The sequence below is a fragment of the Epinephelus lanceolatus genome, chromosome 17 (assembly GCF_041903045.1).
Source record: "Epinephelus lanceolatus isolate andai-2023 chromosome 17, ASM4190304v1, whole genome shotgun sequence".
NCBI lineage: Eukaryota > Metazoa > Chordata > Actinopteri > Perciformes > Serranidae > Epinephelus > Epinephelus lanceolatus.
Genome location: NC_135750.1, coordinates 34,224,490 through 34,245,916, shown reverse-complemented (window position 1 = coordinate 34,245,916; position 21,427 = coordinate 34,224,490). Strand labels below are relative to the sequence as shown.

At 40.4% G+C, this 21,427-nt stretch overlaps 1 protein-coding gene across 1 annotated transcript in view; it reads left to right on the top strand.

The window, feature by feature from the left end:
- Positions 1 to 20,638, top strand: part of b3gat2 (beta-1,3-glucuronyltransferase 2 (glucuronosyltransferase S)) — an 82,200-nt gene extending 61,562 nt beyond the window's left edge. Inside the window, exons 3-4 of the mRNA XM_033612961.2 lie at positions 3,300 to 3,448; positions 17,253 to 20,638. Coding sequence (XP_033468852.1) covers positions 3,300 to 3,448; positions 17,253 to 17,339 — 236 coding nt within the window. The 3' untranslated portion in view covers positions 17,340 to 20,638. The remainder of the gene's footprint in view (positions 1 to 3,299; positions 3,449 to 17,252) is intronic.
- The last annotated feature ends 789 nt before the right edge of the window (positions 20,639 to 21,427 follow it).

Below are 21,427 nucleotides of genomic sequence, written 5' to 3'. Positions count from 1 at the left end.
CTTGATCTTTATTCTTTAAGCAGAGGAATGTGGTGAAAATGGTGGATCAATGGGCAATGTGAATGTCAGTCTCTTTCTCTGCTCTTTATTTCTGCCTCCTGACTCAGCAGGAAGGCTGAGATAGTTACTCAGCAGGCAGAATGAAGGAGAGAAGGTACTGATGGGATTTGTTTTCAACCCAGTGGGGATGTCCTAAGGCTACAGTGTGGGGTCTTAAAGGGAATTGCCACAGAGGACAAGAAACTATAAGACTTACAGTATGTTGTCTCCTGAATGTCTAGCTAATGTTTGTGAACTCTGACTAGAACATACAGTCTGATTATGACGTTAGAGCTAATTCATCAATATATAATATAAGTTCAGTTATTTTACAACACTGAGATGATCCATAGAGTTGTGTGTCTGTGTATTATGTGTACATAATAGGTTACACTAATGGTGTAGCTCCAGGCAGTCTTGGTGGGTTGGCCAGCAGTCTTCCACTCTGATCAAGTCTGAAATATTGGATAAAATTATTTGTTGGATCACATCAAAATTGACATTCAGGTTTCCCCATACAATGAACTTTAACAATTCTCTGACTATTTAGTGCTATCAGCCCAAAATGTCACAGTACTTTGTGTTTAGTTCTAATTAGCAATTGTTAGCATGCTAAAACAATAAACTATGATGGAGACCAGCACTGCCCGCTAAATATCATTGTGAAAATGTTAGCATGCTAAAGGTAGCATTTCGCTCCCACTGCAACTACTTAAAGCACAGCATCATAGAGCTGCTAGTTGGATCTTAGACTCTTAAGATAGTCCTACACAGGCCTAACTCAGGCCCCCAGGGAGTGTGCCAGACTTTTAAGCCAATTTTCGTAGTGGCCAAACAGTGGAATTACAACTTCCAGGTCTGTCACATGATGCCATTGGGCCCAAAAAGACTTTTTCCCATAGACTTACATTGTGAAAGAGACATCTGAAAAACAGCAAATACATTTTCTTGAGCATCACAACCAATCGGCAACCTCCAGGACTGAGAAATAAAGCCAACAGAGAAGTGCCAAAAACTGCGGTTCCATTTTCCAATTGCAGATGAGCCAATCATCCCAGAGTCCCGTGTTAAAATACCCAAACATGTTTACAGCCTGGTACAAATAACAGTTTGGGTCTCTATAGCTAATTCATAAGTCATATCTACCCCTCCACAGCGCCAGCCACTTCTGGCCTATCCTGGCTCCAAAAAATCAAGATGGCAATGCCCCTGATGTCAAATTTGAGGCTTCAAAATGGGAGTCCACAAACCAGTGGGTGACATCACAGTAGCTACCTCCATTATTTTTACAGTCTATGATCAGAACCCATGTGGAATGATTAATTTTACTATCAGGATTTGATCCATTCGGTCTAATAACATTTGTAAATTCTAAAAAGGCCACAAGATTAAATCATTTTATCCCCATTTAAGTGAGTGTAGCGCTCTATGGGCCCAATGATGTGGAAGCAGTGCTGATCATCTGGGTGATTTTTTTTACACAGCAGCTGAACATTTTTCTCTTCATGAGCCACTGAGCAGCTTTCAGAGGAATGAACGGGTTTCCCCCTCCAACACTGTATTCAGGTCTCTTTACACACCCATGGCCTACCTACGATGTAGGTCTTGAAATTTCAAGGAAGTGAGTCTTGGACTCACCCACTGATATCATACTGTAATGCTGGATGCATGAATTATTCATAATGAGTCATGTTTTATATCATATCCCATAATAGTGACTGTATTTACTTTATTTCAATTTGTGATGCAGAGCAAATGTGGACTACTTACGTACTTATAGAACTGGAGTTACATCAAGGTAACTTAACAGGTTACTCCACTTTGTCTTATTACTGAATGTGGGACAACTGCAATGCCGAGTACAGTGATCATGATGAGCAGGTTTGCAGCTTTGTTAGATGTGTGTTAATGTAAAGGAGAAGACTAATGAGAATCTGCCTTCAGCTAACTTAATATAGTCTTCACTATTTCCACACCAGAATGTGAGAGCATGTTTGATTTATCATTTTATCATTTATTCGGGACAGCTCTTTTACATTTTGGAAGATGGAATACTAATATTGTCTTAGGTTAATAAGCTGATAATATGCTTTTAAGTAGGACCAAATGGAGGAGTAACTATTCAGTGATAAACAGAATTGTGAAACTCAGAACTCTTAGAAGCATCACATAGAAAAAGCACTGCAAACTAGCTGAGCAACTAATGTTACACACATTTAAATCATTTTTTAAACTGAGGGCAGATTACCAGCATTTGTCAGCTTTAAAGGAGGTCTGACAATCATCAGTTTACTGTGTTTTAATACCAACTTGAGGCAGTTAGAGATCCACAGAGGCCGGGGTCCTGAATTTTAAGAGTATCCATTAATAAAAATGGAGAATTACTTAGTGCAGCAATAACAAACATGCTGAACACAGACAAACTGCAGACTATGGCAGGAGAATGGAGGCCAATACCTTATTGCCAGACAGAAATATAACTGAATATTTGCCACAAAACTGCACTCTGAAAAAGGACTTGGCAGGGTGACCATTTGGAAACAGTTATATATTTATATATACAAATATATATGCATACGTAAGGATTTCTTACCTGGTACTCTGAGCATGTTGCTTTGTCAGTAAAGGATAAGCGAGATGGAGGCAAAAAGATGCAAAAGAGACACATCATGTGTCAGACCTCTAGCTGCAGAGTCAGACAACACATTGGATGTGTGAATGACGTGTTCTCCACACATGTTGATGGGAACAAGGTTAAGTACGGCAGTAACGGATTAGCTTTAGCTTTTGTGTTTAGTTTGTCAACATTCATCTCACAATCTGAATCTCTTTTCTACCTCGAAATAATTATTTGTGGTTGTGCGACAGCTAATGTCTCCCAAAGTAATTTGTCACATTTTCTGCCACTGTTGCCAATTTTTCTAATCAGGTAGATTAAATCTGGTTGCAAGCCAGCCATTAATCCTCACCTCTGCTACAACACACTGGCATCACAAGCGTTTTGACTTCCCTCTGACTTTCTGGTGCTTTCCTTCTCATCTATAGTGCAATTATCACAGGAGAATGGCAGACCCCTGTGGTAAAGGAATTTCATATCAGCCATATCATAGTCATTAGATACACTAATGCACTCTATCATTTTCTGCTGTGATTATAATAGACTCATAATGTGCTTTTAATCCATGCTGGCTAACCTCCTCCCCCTTTCTCCGTCTTTGCTCCCTCTCTTCCTCTCCTTCACCCCTCTCTCTCTCCCTCAGGCTTTGCGGTGAACCTCCAGGTAATCCTGGCGAACCCCCGAGCGCAGTTCAAGCGACGCGGATCTCAGCCAGGGATGCAGGAGTCCGACTTCCTCAAGCAGATCACCAAGGTCACCGAGTTGGAGCCTAAGGCCAACAATTGCACCCGGGTCAGTAACCAGCTGCTGTTATCACCATGGCAACAGAATGAAAATACTTTTATCTATGAAACAATGCAGGTCAAGGGTGCTGCTTACAGAAGGACCGTAACTAATTGTGAAAACACAAAGGTGTACATACATTTAAGTTCAATATTCAGACATTCAGGGAGGGTTCATCCTCAGTGACTAACTCAGATTCAACTAGATTAGTTGTGCAGTGCAGGATGAAACTTGACAGATGTTCCACAGGTGTTATTTCCTTGCACAACTTCGAATGAAAATGAATGAACTGGAGTTTAGGACTGTCTCTGAAATTCCATGCAAAAATGACCAGAAGAGTTTTACAGATTTTTGTGAGTAACTTTCCCTTTTTTGTAGACACTTCAAACCAACTTTACTTTCATCTCATGTTAATGTATTCCTTAGTTTTAAATCCCCACAGTCCACAGGCCATTGGCAGTGGAAATGTGGCTTCCAGTTTTACCTTTTTTTACACATTATACGCATGTAATTAAGGCGTAGCACAGGATCAGTTATAGTACAGTGCCTCTGGAGCGGTTTGAAGGTTTAGTGCCTTGCTCAAGGGCACTTTAGCAGTTCCCAGGAAGCAAGCTGACAGCTCTCCAGCTGCCCCACAGACTGAGCTACTGCTGCAAAAATAAAGATATACTGAGACATATACCTAATACCTACCAGACCTCTTTTTACTGCATGCACACCTTCCATTTGTATGCCTCTACACTGGCAACAGCTGTGTCCAGAGTCATTATGTTTTCATGTTGTCCATCCGTCAGTACATCTGTCCATTTCTCGTGAACGTGACATCTCAAGAACGCCTTGAGAGAATTTCTTCAAAGGTGTCCACTTGGACTCTATGATCAATTAATTGCCATTTGGTGGTCAAGGGTCAAACATCACTGTGATCTCACAAAGCATATCTTAACTTAGCAGAATTCATATGCTAATTATGACAACATTTCACACAAATGTCTAAAAGGATAAAATAATGAAGTGTTGACATTTTATATCCTTAAAGCAGCTACAAGGAACTTTTAACTGGATATGCAAAAGTCTCTCATTTCTGCTGATGTCTGTGCGTGACCTACAACAGCAAATGAGACCATCGGTGTGAAGATAAGCTATTTCTATAAAGTGTATATCCATACCTTTAGGAAACTGTGTCCGGGTCCGCCCCAGGTCGCTTCCAGGATGAAACGATTTACGGCACTCAGACGGCACACGTCATCTTACCTAGCTGCTTACATTTATAGTGACTCTTATAAATAGTCGCTATTCCTCCTCCTCGACCCGACGTCCGCGGGGAGTTAAAATAGCAGCAATCATCGGGTAAAAGTTCTGTGAAAGCACTGGACTCACCAACAGTCAGCCACGTCTCAGTCACACAGAGAAATAGCTGCTGCTGCGTTTGTATGTTTGTTTTGTTTTTTCTTTCTTTTTTTTTTAATCATGGACACCTAAGACCAACCTAAGCAAACTGTCTGTCTCTGCATGCAATTATGCATTACAGGCCAATATAAAGTTCACAGAGAAAATGAAGCAGTCTGTCTAGAAAATTTCTAACAACTTTCGTGTTAAGCCTCAGTATAAATCTGAATGCAAATATATTTATGAAAGAAACTCTTTATGCAAACTCCTTCTTTTGCACCTGCATTGTAAGGGTCAAGGGTCGTATCTACAGTTAGATTTCATTTAAATGATGAGGCAATATGTGGGTTGTACTCTTTATGAAAGTAAAATGATTTTTTCTGCATCACTGCTGTTTGATTATGCAGGGCAGGGTTGATCCGCTATATAGTAGGTGTGTTATCAGACTGCACTGACCTGCATGTTGGAGGTGGGTGACACAGACTAGGGTTTAATAAAAACCCAGGTCTCCATCTTTTGTGTTTGTTTATTTGTGTGTGTGTGTGTGTGTGTGTGTGTGTGTGTGGTGCAGATATTAAACTGCAGTCATAATAATGGTCACATCACAGCAGTAACTAACCATGGGGCATCTCTCCCCAACTATTGACAGCATGAGTCATTCTTTAAGCTGGTGGCACGGGCTAAACTTAGACACACAGAGCTGGAATTGGATAGAAATGCCGTTATGGTGCTATCAATTCTAGTTGTGTGCTTAGACAGCTTAGATCGATGCAGCTCATCTCAAATCACCACAGCCCCTGTTGGCACTTGGTTTTATGAAGCCACTCATCCTCTTGACAACCGTCACAGAGCCGCCTTAAAGGAGTTTTTGTGAGAAATGGATTCTATTATGTTTTACTTTTAAAGGAATATGTGAACTAAACATCACGTCTCCAGTTGCTCCAAACACCACCAGGTTATTCATTTACAGGTTTTTGCTTTTTTTTTTTTTTTTCATTTAATGAATTGCTTTCATGATACTGTTAAGGTGATAATAGCAATGGGTATGTTAATCATAGTCTCATAATCAGATTGAAGAGTCATTTCATTTTATGTCCTCATTTAGTGTGACATCACATTCATTAGCCATTTCCTGGTTGGGAGGAGGGATTATTTTGTCCAAATTAAGTGGATAAGAACCCATTTTCACATCAACTGAAGACATATGCAGATTCAGGAGTTGCTCCTTCTGTAAGTCCACTAACAAAAGCATGCATAGCTGTGTCAGTCTTATTCACACTTGTTGCCATTTTTGTGGCCAATTCACGTCTGTCATTATTGACATCCCCATTTTTAATCTGGCCTACGAAGCTGTGATTGGCTTGTTCGGGGATCCTAGAGGATCAGCCTTATTGACTTGGTGAACTGTTTTTCCCAGCACCACCTTTACCTCAAAATGGCTCATGGCAAATTTTCTCGAACGTAATTGCCATATTAACATAAAATTTCCTTCACCATCAGGCAACAAAGTGATTGCTGAGAACAATCATGATTCCAAGGATAAGCAACCCGGTGTTGGTCAGGGGTACTATATTGTCAGGGATAGCTGAACAAATGATTCAGGGCCCCAACATGGGCAGGGCAGGTAAAACACATGGAATTAAAGTTATTTTTTTCTTAAGTAAATTATTATTGTTGACAGACTATTTTTTACCAGCTGCAACAACGTTGTGATGGCTGGTATTGTTTTCAACTTGTGAGTCTGTGTGTGTGTGTGTCATAATGGTAAAATGACACCTATTGTAGCCGGAACTACTACAGAAGCAGTTTTGAGTATTTTTGTGTTTATATGTCTGTCTGTCTGTCTGTCTGTCTGTCTGTCTGTCTGTCTGCACTCTGGGCGCAGGTACAGAGATTTAAGGTGAGGAAGGGCTCGCTTTGGGAAGAGCCTGATCCCTGCAGCCATAGCTGCCTTAAATAATAGGCCTCACAGAACAGGCCTGAGTGTGCACTCCTGTGTCGTTACTGTGATGTTGTCCAATTTGTTACTGTGTGCCGTTGTGCAGTATATATGATGTCGTCCATGTTGTTACTGTGTGCTGTGTATTTGCTGCTGTCTGATAAGGCACAGTGCTGGGGAAAAGAATCTCCTCTTGGGGACAGTAAAGTCTAAGTTGGCTGGCCTCTAGTTTTTTTATGTGACTATTTCACTAGTCTTTCAGGTACCCTGCACCCAGACAGATGCTCACAGTTTAGTCCACTCTTGGTGCTAACAAAACTGTTTAAAATAAAAGTGGATTTGCAGTCAGGTTCACTAACAGCCACAAAGAGTAGATCAGCCCATCTGTGCTCATCAAGAGCTCAAGTAACATTTGTAGGAGTTTAAACTGAAAGGAGATTTACACTTTTAACACTGACTAGTGCATTTTATTGTATTATTTTACAAGTATTATACAGTTTTATGATGCTTGTAATATTCAATATTAACAAGATAATTTTAACTAGGCCCCAAAAACAGCATGGATTTTTTCTACCTTTGTCTTTTGCCCAGGCTATAAAAAACAAACATGAATGAAATAATGTTCTATACTGTTCTGTTTCCAAGCTAAACCCATAGTAAAAGTGTTGAATGTGTTTACACTGGCTGCATTAAGCAGGGATGGGGGCTCAGTGGGGCAGAATGTGGTCATTGCCTGGACTTTTATGCTACCAGTACAGTAAAGCTCAGACACCAAAACTGTTGGTTCGATCCAGTAATTCTCATGTGTGTGGTGTGACTGACATAGCAGCAGCAGCAGAGTGTAAATTTTTAAAAGTTTATTTTTATTATTTTTAATATTTAGTAGATCTAGTAAACTGCAGTGAAAGGACAGAGGTGGGATTAAATAATTCAAACAGTATTTTCAGTCATGGAGTGGAAAAGTGTAGCAAGCAGCTGCTTCACCTCAAATCAACAAATGTGAAGTCACAGTTTACTGTTTCACCTTATGTCTGCAGTTCACATTGTTGCACAGTAAGTCCCTGGTGGGTTATGGGTAAATGTTTCCTGCAGGGAATAGGATAAAGACCCCCGGAGTTGCTGGATCATCACTTACAGCTGGCTGCTGCTGTGGCTGCAGACAGCTCTGTGTTGAAACTATCATCATCATTATCAGCCCCATTACACTAATGGAGGTGCCCTGCCGCTGATATTAATACAGGCCATTAGCGGGCTATGACATCATCAGTCACCACCCAGCACTGCACAGACAAGACAATGTAATATCAGCATTTATCACGTCAGCGTTACAAAAGCAGCGGGACGTGACATCATCACTCATAAAGCCACTGTCGTGCAGTTTGAAGATGTGGCATGATTCAAGACTGTTCATCCAGTGTGCACAAGTTCTTGCACAGTTAGCTGTGACATCACTGATTATAATTATTGCAGCTGCAGTGAGAAGGTTCGTGATCATAATTCGTTAATAGTTGCTGTTGTTTAATCATATTTATAGAATATATTTTAAAAAGTAATGAGTGGATAATAAAAAAACAGGTAGATAATACAAAATTCTGAAATGAAAGGATGAGGATGGAGGGATGAAGGAATGGGGGTCAAAGGGTTGAGGGATGAAGGGATGAGGGTCAAGGGACGGATGGATGAAAGGTTAGGGATAACAGGGTGAGGATTAAGGGATGAAGAATGAGGAATAAAGGGATGAGGGTTGAGGGATGAAGTCTGGGTTTCTGGGTAGCGGAAGTGCAATGATGGATGTGTTGGGTCGAAGGCAGGAATGCAGGAGGGATCCCGGGAGTGACACTGAGTTGTCTCTTTGTAAACTTGGCTTTGGATAGAGCCCCTGCTGGTTCCTGTATGCAGAAAGGAGCAGAGAAAAAGGTGTAAGAGGCGAGAAGAGATTAGGCGGGTGGAATGTGAGAAATGCGTCGAAAAGAAAGAGAATGTATCAGGTGTGCTTAAATACTTTTGGGAGGAAATGGGATGTTTTCTAGGTGTGGTCTTTGTTCCTGAACCTAATTATGTAACTACATTTAATGTCAGTTCTTAAGTAAATCCCAATCAAAGGTTGCTAATTATTAGTTAAAAGGCTTTCAGGTCGTTTCTCATTTGTTCCCTCACTTGTTTCTCAAATCATTCACCACTGATTAGACAATCTATGACCCTCACTCCTTTCTTGATTTAACTAGTCATAAACAACTGATAAGGCACTCTATGACGTTTGAGTGGGAGTTACTCAAGAACAGACCTTTAACTAATAGTTAGTTCCTCATTTGTTCTACAGCAATTCCCTTAATAGTTGATAATTAACTCATTATCAACTAATGGTTAGCTACTGTATGACATTTGATTAGGAGTTACCCAAGAATGGACCATTAACTAATAGTTATACATTCGTTTCTCATTAGTTCTCTCTGTCATTACCAGTGAAGTATTTATTAACTAATGATTAGCTAGTGTAAGACATTTGATTAGTTGATTGATTACTTACTCAATAACTGATCTTTAACTTATAGCTAGTTACTCATTCTTACTCATTTCTTTAGTGACTACTTTTTTGTGTATATGTTGTTACATTTAGCATTTTTATAATATTAAATCATAAGTTAACACATCACGTTATCAAAACTGAAGCTTCTTAAATCCCCCCCGCCCCCCGCAAAAAAAACTTTTACAGTGCTTCTTTCATAAAAAAAAGTGACTATCTAATATCTGTTTCTCTTTCTTTGAAGAAACATGAAAAAATCAGATAAGTCAGTACATTTTGCTAGAGCTGCAAGGATGTATATAATGAGAATCCTAAATTAATAGTTTGACATTTTTGGAAAAGCGCCTGTTTGCTTTTAAGCTAAGATAAAATCTTTAAAGGATCAATGTTGCTCTCATATCCTTCCAGTAAATATGTTGCTGGTGCCAGGTGAGAAACACCTAAAGAAACACATCTAAAGCTCACTAATCATTATAATGGTCTTACTAATTTGTTTAATTATTAAACAAATATTCATGTTAAAATGACCATATATGGTTTTAGATTAATCTAGTCCAGCAGGTAGCCCCACTGTTAAAATATTTGGACAGAGCCAGTCTAGCTGTTTCCAGCCTTTATGCCAAGGTAAGCTAACTGTTTGCTGGCTGTAGCTTTAGATTAAATGGATAGCAAATAAACAAACAAGTATCGTCTGAAATGTCAAATCATTGCTTTAAAGTGGACTTAACCTTACTTTGAAAGTAGTATTTTTGGGACTACTGTTGGGGAAGCAATCAAACTACCTTTAAATCCACAGAAACATAAATCCAAAAGGATTTCCCTGAAGGGCTGAGTCTATTTCACAAGTGAATTAAACCTTTTTTTTTTATCTTTCGAATAAACCAAGGAATTCCCCTCTAACTTCTCCTGCTTAACTAAGGTGATGATTTATTGTGGAGTAACTTATCACCTCCTGAACATCTTGTTTTTGTTGACCTCCAGTGGTTTAACTTTTCACCCAACGCTTTCTTATTCCAGCTTGTCAGACACTGACGCTCCCAGGTCATCAAATGCTGACTCCTCTCACGCCCACATGTGATACCAATGCCAAAGGCACCCTTTGATAGCTCTGTGAGACACACCCTTAAATGTCTGTTTATGACCCACAGCTGTCTCCTGGGTAAAACTCTTAACGCTTGCATAAAGTTTTCAAGCGGTCGTAGTTAGATTTAGGCAGAAAACTTATCTGGTTAGGTTTGGAAAAAACATCATGTTTTGGGTCAAAATAAGTACACAACCTGACGGAAATACATCACGTACATGATGTGGACGGACGTGAGTTAATTAACGTTGCATTAAAAACAGCACTGACATTTGGTTTCCCGTGGGACACAAACAGCAGTCTCCTGGCTCAAAGTCTGTGTTTGTTTGACTCATCCACCTCTCCTCCTCCAGGCCCTGTAAGGACAGTCTTGCTCTTTAAACTACATCAATTGCTCTCAGCATCTAATATTGCCACTGGTGGATTTACATTTAAATTAACTGAAAGGTGGTGTGTCTCACTGGGACTCCAAAGGGTGCTTCAGCATCAGAACGTCACCCTGAGGGGCATGACAAAGAGTCAGTTTTTGACAAGTTGGGAATTAGAATGGGCTGTCTCACCTTGCTGCAGTGAAGTAAAGATGGACTCCAGGACACTGTTGGGTGTGGTTACATGTTCAAAGGAGCATATTTCTGACCACCACCAGAAGGAAGTGAAACACTGCCGTTTAGCCTGGTGTTAAGTTAGAACGTGCTTTAATTAGAGAATTGAACTGCTCGTTGCAAAATGGAATTTCTGCCAACTTTTAATGCCATCATTACCCACATCCAAAAATAGTCTAGATAAGTAGTAATGCTTTGTGTAGTCATCATCATCATATTTTATTAATGTGAGGACAGATATGCCGTGCATTACATCATTAGATGACATAATCAGTTACTGAATATTTCTTGCTTTGTTGATGAGTGAAGCTAAATCCTGACAGAACTGGAAATATCTCTGCTTGACAGATTTAAATAACTCTTAAGCTGTGGTTATAATCTATGGCTGGCCCGAGCGGTTGTGATTGAAATGATTTGATATCCACGGCCTCTCTAACAGCTGTGACACACCCCACCCTACCTTCAGGCTCCGTCCACTTTGAGGAAGGTATCTAGGATCAGATCACAGAGCCCGAATCCCGACCTTGACAATGGAGGGCAGAAATGCTCATCTGATGGCCGGGTCAGTATCTGCAGACGACTGACAGGAGCTGTAATGTAGTTAGAGCAGGAGAGTAATGGCAACAGACAGCAGTGACAGGACAAGAAAGGAGGGGGACGGCAGGAACAGATGGAGACAGATGATAGCACAGGAGGAAAAGGAGATAGAGAAGTGAGGAGGAGAAGAGGGAGAGTAAGAGCCTGTTTAGAGAAAAGGGGATATGGCTGAATTGACTGGAGGTGGAGTTAAAAAAGACAAACATAATGACACAGAGGAAAGGACAGGGACACAGGGACATCGTGCCACGGACTGAGAGACTATACTGTCGTCTATTTTATTTGCATCGGCTCTCAGCTTTCTACTAAACTTAATTTTAATTTTATTAAAGTGGCCAAATGCATCTCTAACCAGCACTAGATCTGGTTTGGGTGATCTGATCCTTAAAGCATCTTGAATGCTTTTACAAATGGATTGGATGCACTTTTTCTTCCCTGTTGCTTCAAGGGATAACAGTGTTTTAATACAGTTTGGGTTTTGAGATTAGGAGTTTATTTTTTGAAGCAGCAGTTGACAAAAACTGTTTTGAGCCCAACAACTGGGGAATCTTTGTCTGCTGAGACGATTGTGTGGCACATTCAAAAGCTCTTTTTTGTGGCTTTTATTTCTTTTAGAAGATACAGAATATGTATTTCTGTCACTTAAAAAGTTACGTTCAAGGGAATAAGAGCTAACACTGTTTGTTCCAGTTAATTAATATGCAACTCATCAAGCCTGATCCTAACAAACTAACCAGTGACCTGAGATTTTTTGGTGTGCATGACAGGCAGCAGCATTATTAAAAGGCAGCAGACAGCCTCACCACCATCCAAAATTTTCCATCTATGGTGTCAAAACAATTTCAGTCCTTTCTCAGAATGTTTAGTGTCATGATTATCCCCTGCATTCTGATCCTAACTCTGCAAATATCGTCTTTTTGTCAGTGGACTTTCACATCTAAATATGTCGTGCTAGGTAACGTCAATTTGCGCTTGTTAAATGCATCATGTCTTTTCAAAATACACCTCTGTTTTCCCAGGAACCGTACATTTTTTGCTCATTAGATGCATACAGTCTTTTTTCAAAATACACCTACAACGTAAACGTAAAACACAAATATAAAAAATGGTTTGGCTTAAAACTTACACAAGAATCAAACAGTGGCCTGCTGGGTGAAAATCACCCTTCCTGCCCACCCTATAGGGACTTTTCCAGTGTTGCCAGTCGAGATACAAACAGGGGCCACCCAGAAGCATATCATATCACTGCAAAAGATGCCTTTGTGTGCAGGTATCTGACGCCGAAATCACCCCTAAAGCAGGGGTATCTGACAAGTTTGGAGTTCGGGGCTGGTTTACTGATAGGGCAACAGGGCTTGCCTTGGATCAGAACAACAACCTTTGTAACTTATTTTTTATAAATAATAATGAGTATTTAACTTTGAAAACAATCAGCTGGATTTTCAACAAAGACTCCACTTAGCCAAACTAATTTAATCAGGAGAAAACCAAGGTGAAGAGTAAAGTGACTTTAGCCAAACTGTCTGTTGTATACATCTATAATAGTGTACTGACTGACTTATTCGGCTTTGACCTACCGTACTTGCTGTTTTTGTGTGCAAATTGCTTTTGTGTGCAGTAAGGAATTATAAGACACCTTCATCCTAGTGTCCAATGGAGTGGGTGATGGACCAAAGGATTGTAAGGAAAGTATCTCCTGTTTAGAAGGATTTTAATGTGAGTGTCATGCAGGGGCAGCAGTTGGTATTTAAGATGGCAGCTTTCTGTCATGTATCAGAAGTCTGAGGAAAAATCGTGTGGCGTGAAACGTCACTCTGCATTAAAATCCTTTAATGCAGAGTGTGCTGTGGCAACAGCCTTATACACGGGGCGCCTGCTCTACCACTAGCCACCGACGCCCCAAACCACAAATACATTTGCACGTTTCATACATTACATTATAAAAAGGTTTCTAAACTGATGTAGTACTGTATGTGACCTGACTTTGTCCTCAGGTGGTGGAAGAGATAATGAATGGCATGTCACCTAGGTGAGATGTCACCTAGAAAAGACACCTGCCAAGCTGCAGACCACTATTCAAGACAGACAAACAACAAAACTGGTTGTATTTTGGTGACCCTTCACATCTTTTCCACAAGTGTTTCAGTCACGGGACCTGGGTGTTTTTCACAAACATACTGCAGCGTTTCTCCACAGCATCTGAGTCATGGAAGGTGTTCCTTTTTCTCTGACCCGTCCCTGCTTTTCCAGTGGCTTTTGAGCCATCAATAGTGGTTGTTTTTAGCCTAAACATTATTTTTTTAATCAGAACCAAGTGTTTTTTGTGCCTAAACCTAACCACACCTTCAACACAGTGTTGCTGAGTTAAGTTACAACGCATCTGCTAAATAATGCTAAACAAAATAATGTACAAGTGTAACATGTCTGTAATTTGTAAAAACATGCAATGCCGACATCTTTTTCTGCCACTTGGGTTGTACAGCTAAACTGATAGACATGATTGTGAATTAAGCTTGTGGTAGGTATTTTGTCATCAGCATGTAAGGCATGAGATGAGTTTTAAATATCAAAATAACATTTGCCAATACAAATCATCATCAGGTTTTTGTAACTTTAATTCAGTCAGATTATAAAGCTATTGTGTATAGTGAGTACAATGTTTTCATAGCTGAGAGAAATGATTGCCAAACACAAATAAGAACCAAGCTGCAGTAAACTTAAATGCAATCATCCAATACATTTTCTTTGGAGGTAAAACTGAAAACTGTTGCTACCTAATGGCGCCTCTCCACAGATTCCTCCTCCTGATGGGAGAAACAGGCCTACCCTCTCCGTATGCTATTAAGGCAAAAATACTCTAACCTGGTAAAGCTTTTTGTCTCCATGTTGCCTCAGGGAGGAAGAGAAAGATAGAGCAGGAGGGAGGACGGAGAGGTAAAAACAAGAGCAAAGCTATAAGAGAAAAACTGGACGTGATGAATGAGGAAAATGGAGAGCAGAGAGGGAGAAAGAGGCTCGTGCAGGAGTAGAAAGAGAGGTGTGAGTCCAGGGGAACAGGGAGGGCACTCTGACTGCATGATTAGTGAGCGTGCACACATACGTGCACACCCTCACACACATTGAGTACCATTTTCCTCCCAGCTCTGGAGTGATGCTTAAGTGGCTGCTACATTAGCCTCGTTAGATATGCAAAGCGGGCCAATTAGCAGCACAGTGTGCAGGAAGTGACATGTTCCACCTGAAGAAGCCCAGAAACAGCGGCAATGTTCACAGCCAGCAATAAATCATGCCTCTGTGAGTGTGTGTGTGTGTGTGTGTGTGTGTTGCTTTGGACACAGAAATGTCACACATGTGAATTATAGGCTCATTAACTATTGGCTAAAAAAAAACATTCTTACTCCAAATAACCTCACTCAAGTCTCTGAGGAGTGAAATGCTTCCCTCTCTCCTGATAAATATCATTCTTTGCATCCATTGCAGTGTTTTCTCACCAATATAGTGCTGTGAAATTGGCTCTAACACAAGACAAACAGCTGCAGTGAGGTGTGTGCTGCTTTAGATGTGATCCATTTCAGGAGGTGTCAGACTTGTTTCCTGTGTATGGAATCCCTCCTGGCACACCGGTGAGTTTCACATTCGACAGCAGGAGGATACGTCTATGGAGGATACAATGCAATCTCTGTTTCAAAGAAAACAGCAGTGTCTTTCATTTGACAGATATTTCATCAGAGCATCATCAAGGAGTGATGCCTTTACTTCAAAAAGGCTTTCCAGTAGGGGAAACACCACTACTCACTAGCTTTAAAGCAATAGATAGGTCTTTTATTAACATTAGACAGTAGACAGTGAGTGTGAGTCACCGCTGATGTAAGAGAGGTTTCTCCCATTTTTAGCTACATGGGTGTCAGTGTGTAAAATGTCATTCAGTGGGTCGCAGATATATGTGTCAACATGTCTAGCATCCAGTGGATCTGAACAGACTCATTATCAGCTCTGATTACATGTCATTACCATCACAGGAGACACATATGTTTTTCAGAGGAAGACAGAGACAGTGATGTTTGAAGTGCAGGTAAAATTAGATATATTTGTACTGTTTTTAGCTGCTTGCTAATTATTGAAGCATCATGCTGGTACCACTGATGGTGTTCCCACTGTTCGGGTCGGGTTTGATTATTCTCCAGTCTATTTGGATCAGCTATCTATTATTATGCATGTTGGGTTTAAAATGGTCTTCTGGTCAAGTACCAAACTTTACTTCTGGAGGACTCTACTGGAAGCATTATGCGACAAAGTCCAACGTGGCGAGAAATAAAAGCAGCCAATGTGATCAGACGGGTTTTAAGAAGTGAACAGTTTAGTCACTGAGTATAAAAAAACACTTTATTTAGAAAGTGAGAAATCTCTTAAATAATATCTGACTACCAGTTAACTTTGTGTGCTTAGTTTTAGTTTGTTTCTCTTATAAAATATCTTTTTGTCAAATTTGATGAAACTGTCACTGTATCCACAATCTGAAAAAAAAAAAAAAAATCATGACTTGCGAACTGGTCAAGTTTGTAAAAAACACTCCTGTGGCCCTGCTGTAGAATGAGTGACTGACATACAGCTACTTAACAGAGAAAGCTAACTAGTTCGATAACATGGCCAAACATAGGTATGATGCTGAATATATTAAACTGTGTCGACCTTGAACTAATGACTAAGGAGAAATCCGGACATGTGGCTGGACCAGCCAGGAACCACTGTTTTAGTGTACTGTTTTGTTGTAAAGTGAGAACTTTTGTGACCCATCTTGGAAACAATTGAGCTGAAAACAAAGCACCGCTCACCTGCCAGGTCACATATTATCTCATTTTACAGCTAAACAGTACACTAAATATTTCTGAAAACATTTGAGGCGAGAAGTAGGCAATGCAAACTGTGGTGGACATTTACAAGGTACAGTTTGGATATTAATTTAAAACATGTTTAACCATCTGAGTGCTTGTCCTTTCAACAGTTGGACTCTTTTTTTAGCCTTGTTCCTTAACAATTCCTGCAATAAGAGTTATGTTTACATTTACTCTTTCTTACCAAAATTTATTGTGTGTATTCTTTAGGTCTAACGAATCGTATGTTCTTCTTTACAAAACATTTTCAAAACTGATTTAAAACCAAAAAAAGAAAGCTACCCTGTTTACATCCATGTTTGCTAGCTAACAGTCTTTCTTGTGTTTTGCTTGCAAATTAAATGTTTCTTTACCGACACCAGCTTTCAATCAGTTAGATAGTGTGAGACCATCTGCAGGAGTGTGTTCGTCAGATTAGATACAGAGAAGTGTTATGTATTAGAGTACAGTCTCATTATTACTGGTAGAAAAGATGGCCACTAATATACAAAAATAAGATCCAGATTATAATAAACCAAATGATCCACTAACCTGCCAGTTTCAGTATTGCATGATTTTCTAAAAGATTTTTCAGATATTTTTCTACGATTGGACAGAAAATATCAGGTATTAGCAGCTTTAATCCAAAAATATCAAATTAAGTCTTTTGGTCTTACACAGTCTCAGTAAAACTCTGCCATCCACCTGCATCTGCGCTGTATTTATCCAAGCATAACAGCCTGTTCGTTCTTTATTTAGTGCCCAGCATTTCCACTGTCAGCACATTTTCTCACTCCTCTTCCTCTTTTTCAGGTGCTGGTTTGGCACACTCGCACAGAGAAACCACACCTTGCAAATGAGCCCAAACATCGGAAAGACACTGTGGTCATCGAGGTGTGAGAGGAAGAGCTGAGCAGCGGATCCATAACCAGACGCTGATTGTGGTTGCCCATCATCTCTTGGCTGGGACTTACCACAGCACCCTGCTTCCTCTCCTTATGGGGTTAATACAGTCTGTTGAAAATGGACATGGACTCTGAGGAGCTGCATGATTCAAGACTTCTGGCTGTCTGTCAAACGTGCTTTGTGAGAACTGGACAACACTGAACATGTTTGTTTTTCAAACTGGGATGACTTGGACTGTTCATTTCCTCCATCCACAGCTTGTTAATGTGAAAAACTAAAGTATAAATGTTTAAAAAATACCATGTTGCTGAACTGGAAAGTGCCACATGAATAATTAATGTCATTTTAATCATTAATACATCATTGTCAAATTAACTGTGATTCTGTGATATAATTATCATACAAGCAGATCATGCCTGTATCTTATGGCAGTGGTATTGTGATGCTGTGTCTTTCACAGCAGATAAGAAGACTGATAGCAATTTCATATCTGTGCATCAAGTACGAAGCTGGTATCGGGATGCCGTTAGCATAAAGCTAGCTTAGCAGGAAGACTGTAAACAGCTAGCCTGGCCCTCTCAAAAGTTTAAGAATATGCATACCAGTACTAGCACATACTGTATTAAGACACTTTATCTTGTGCATTCATCCCAATGAATGTTTATAAAGATGGACGACATGACCACTCCGTGTATTATTAAAGAGGACTGTATACTGTGTTGGAGGCGGGGCCCCGTTCATACCTATGAAGTGGCTCAGTGTCGCGTGAAGTCGAAAAATTTCAACTACCGCTCATAAAATTACCCGGATTATCGGGACTGCTTCTGCACTGTGTGGCCCAGAGAGCAGGTGCACCAGAGACTCCACCAGCTGAGTCGGCTAATTCCACTTTAGCACTTTGCTAAAGTCATGCAGCTCTGCTAGACTTCCAAATGTTATTGGAATAAATGGATCAAATTCTGATAGTGAAATGAGACATTAAGTGGTGTGATACTCAAAAATTGTATTCGCTGATACACAGACTTCTCTTTCGCCATGTTAGTCTATGGGGAAAAGTATTTTTGGGATGCATGGTTATGGTATGGATGTAAGTCCACTGTTTGGCCACTATGAAAATGGGCTTCAAAGCCCAGGGCACTTCCTGGGGGCACGAACAGCTCCCCAAAAGTAAAGCTGAAACATCTCAATCCCTCCCTGGTGGCTGGCTGAAGTAAAGGTTATAACCTTGCCCCCTCTATGTTAGCACGGGCCAAACTAAAAGCTCGAAGTACACGTCAAATAAGGTGTTCCCAAAGATGGTTTCTGTCATTTTAGGTAGTTCTAAACAGGCTGTTGTTTGTTCAAGTGTTCATTTTTCTGATGTGTGGTTTTAATTGGTTATTTAACACTATAAAACGGGATATGACGTTATGATTGTCACCTGTGTTTGTCAGTCAGTGTGCTTGTGATCAGTGGTGCTGCTCATGATTGGGTCAGATCAGTGTACGGGTGGAAACTCAATATCGCGGCTCCACTTCCTGATGGCTACTGAGCAGACTCTGGCTCCGAAAGCACAAGATGGCAGCTGCCATATCTGGGATATTTTGGCTTTATTTTTATACAGGGGAAAGAAGTGGAGACATGTTTACTATATTTATACAGTCTGTGATTTAACCTGTATATAAACAGAAATTCAAAACTGACAAATTGTGGTTTTAGGGGAAGTTACTTAGTGTAACACGTTCTTTGGGAGCAACAGCTAGGTGCAGCAACAGTGAGTCAGACATGCTGTGCAGACGTACTGATGGATAAACTGGTGTTCACCAAGAAGTATCTGCAGCATGTAAATTTCCTTTAAAATAAAAAATGTGATTTTAATATTTCAAATTCTTCATGTTTTAAACAAACTAAATACAGTTAAAGGGGCTGACAAATGGAGTTAGAGAGAGAGCCAAGCTAGATGTTTCCCCCTGCTTCTGTCTTCATGCTAAGCCAGGCTTAACACATCCCAACTCCAGCTCTGTACGCACATGAAATTACATGTTACATGTTACAATAACACCTCTCTCACTGAGCGAATTAAAATGTTTGAAGGGATTTTTTGCATCAGTTTTTTCACTCCTTTCATCATCTGCCAACAGGTCCTCTTCATGTCTTCATAGCTGTAAATGCCAATCAGTGCCCACTTCCCCAGATCATGTCTTTGTTTGAATTAATCACACTGATGTGTCATGGTGATGATTTATTGATGCATAAATGCTATGTAATTCTCTTTTAAATCACTCAAAACTGATTGTGTGTATTGAACTGGAAGGACCTTTGCTGTCCTCTCATCTTGTATGTATGCAATCAGGTTTGGAAGCGGCCCGCGTGAAGTAACAAGTGACGTCTCTCCTGACAAGCTGCCATCAATAATGTAGAGTCTGTGGGCCGACAACAAAGAGAACTCGCCTCACAAGTAAACGCACTTGCCAGCGGTGGAATAAAAAGGCATGAGTTGAGTAGACAGGATATAAACAGCGCATCAGACGGGCGGCTAGTCTCACAGCTCAGATGTGAAAGAACTGTTTTTTTTTAGTGCATTTTAACGGCAGTATTGTCCTGATCGCTGAAGTTTAGAGGGCACTGTGTAGGTGTATGATGTAAACACAGGAAATAGAAGCAAGAATAACTCCAGGACTCAACAGCTTTTATTTCAAATGACCCTCTTGTGGAACAGAAAAAAGGAGCAAACATAAAACTCCCAAATGATAAAACAGTACTTTAACAGTTAAAAGAGTCATTAGACAAAGATGAACACAGAAAAAGTTCCTGGATATTTTTTTTTTTAATGCACGGAAACCACTTTTCTCTGTACTAGGCACCAGAAAATGTAAACACATTGGAAATAAACCTGGAGGACATTAGATTTATTGTTAATGTGTCGTTCACACTCGCCACATGTGTGTAAGAGAGTCTTACAGTTATTGCATGGCAGAGGTACCCTGTGTATACGGACATGAATCTCTGCGTCGGCATTCGGCAGTGTGGTCTTAACTCTGTGTGCATACGTGTGTGCATCTGTTTGTTCATTTCAGCTCTTGCTCCTCTTTTCTTATTCTTGAAAACAAGGACTGGACAGTGGTGATGGGACCCATCCAGTGTTTTCATACAGGTCCTCTTTTGCTAGCACTGTCCAGTCCTGTTCCTCCCCCACCGTCCTGCCAGTCTAGCCTTCTGATTGGTCATCCAGGTTTATTTGCTTCAGACTAACTGTGCTTCTCTTGTACTGCACACAACAAAACACCACAATAAAGATGGCGGATGGCAGAACATACCGTTATAGCGTCATATATGAAGGGAGCAACATTTTACGTGCCAGTTTTTAGAAAGAAAAAGATTGTGGAAATCCCATCTTGCTGTTGGAAGTGAGCTGACAGTTCACTTATCTCTGCTGTTCCCCGACAACGATCTGAGAGACTAAACCACACCACAGCGGGAGATACAGTACGGTACCTGCTCTGCTATTTAAAGTGCAGTAAAGACAACCCGCTGTGATTCCAGTGGCGCTTTATTTTGCCTAGGGGAGCGCAGGAGAAACGGCTCATTTCAACAACAAGGTATGTCTTAACTGGGTCGGAGCCCAGGTTCCACTGAACCCAGCTCGTTAGGTTTTAAAACACATCAAAACACCACAGTGTGGCTACCAAAGACACCCAGGGGACCCAGGGGTGCTCAGAAATCACTGGGGCTTAGAGGGAATCCTTTGGGTTGTTTTAACCAGCTCGCAGTGTGAGACACAGAACTGGACAGAGATATTAATAAGCCAATAAAAGTCTGATACTGGATAACTGATCAGATTATGTTTGCACAGCCAGTGTGGTGTACATATATCAGTGGTTCCCAACCTTTTTGGGCTTTGAGTCTGGATTGTATATCACCGTAATGATCAATAATCCAATATTATCGATGGAAAGCGAAAAGAACAATACATATTATCTTTAAGATATGCCTTTATTTTGAAATTCCCATGGCATGCGTGTGTCACCATTTCTGTCCAAGTACACCTCTTTCCTAAACGTTCAAACAATGCTAGGTGCCTGGCGGCAGGTGCACAATGGTAA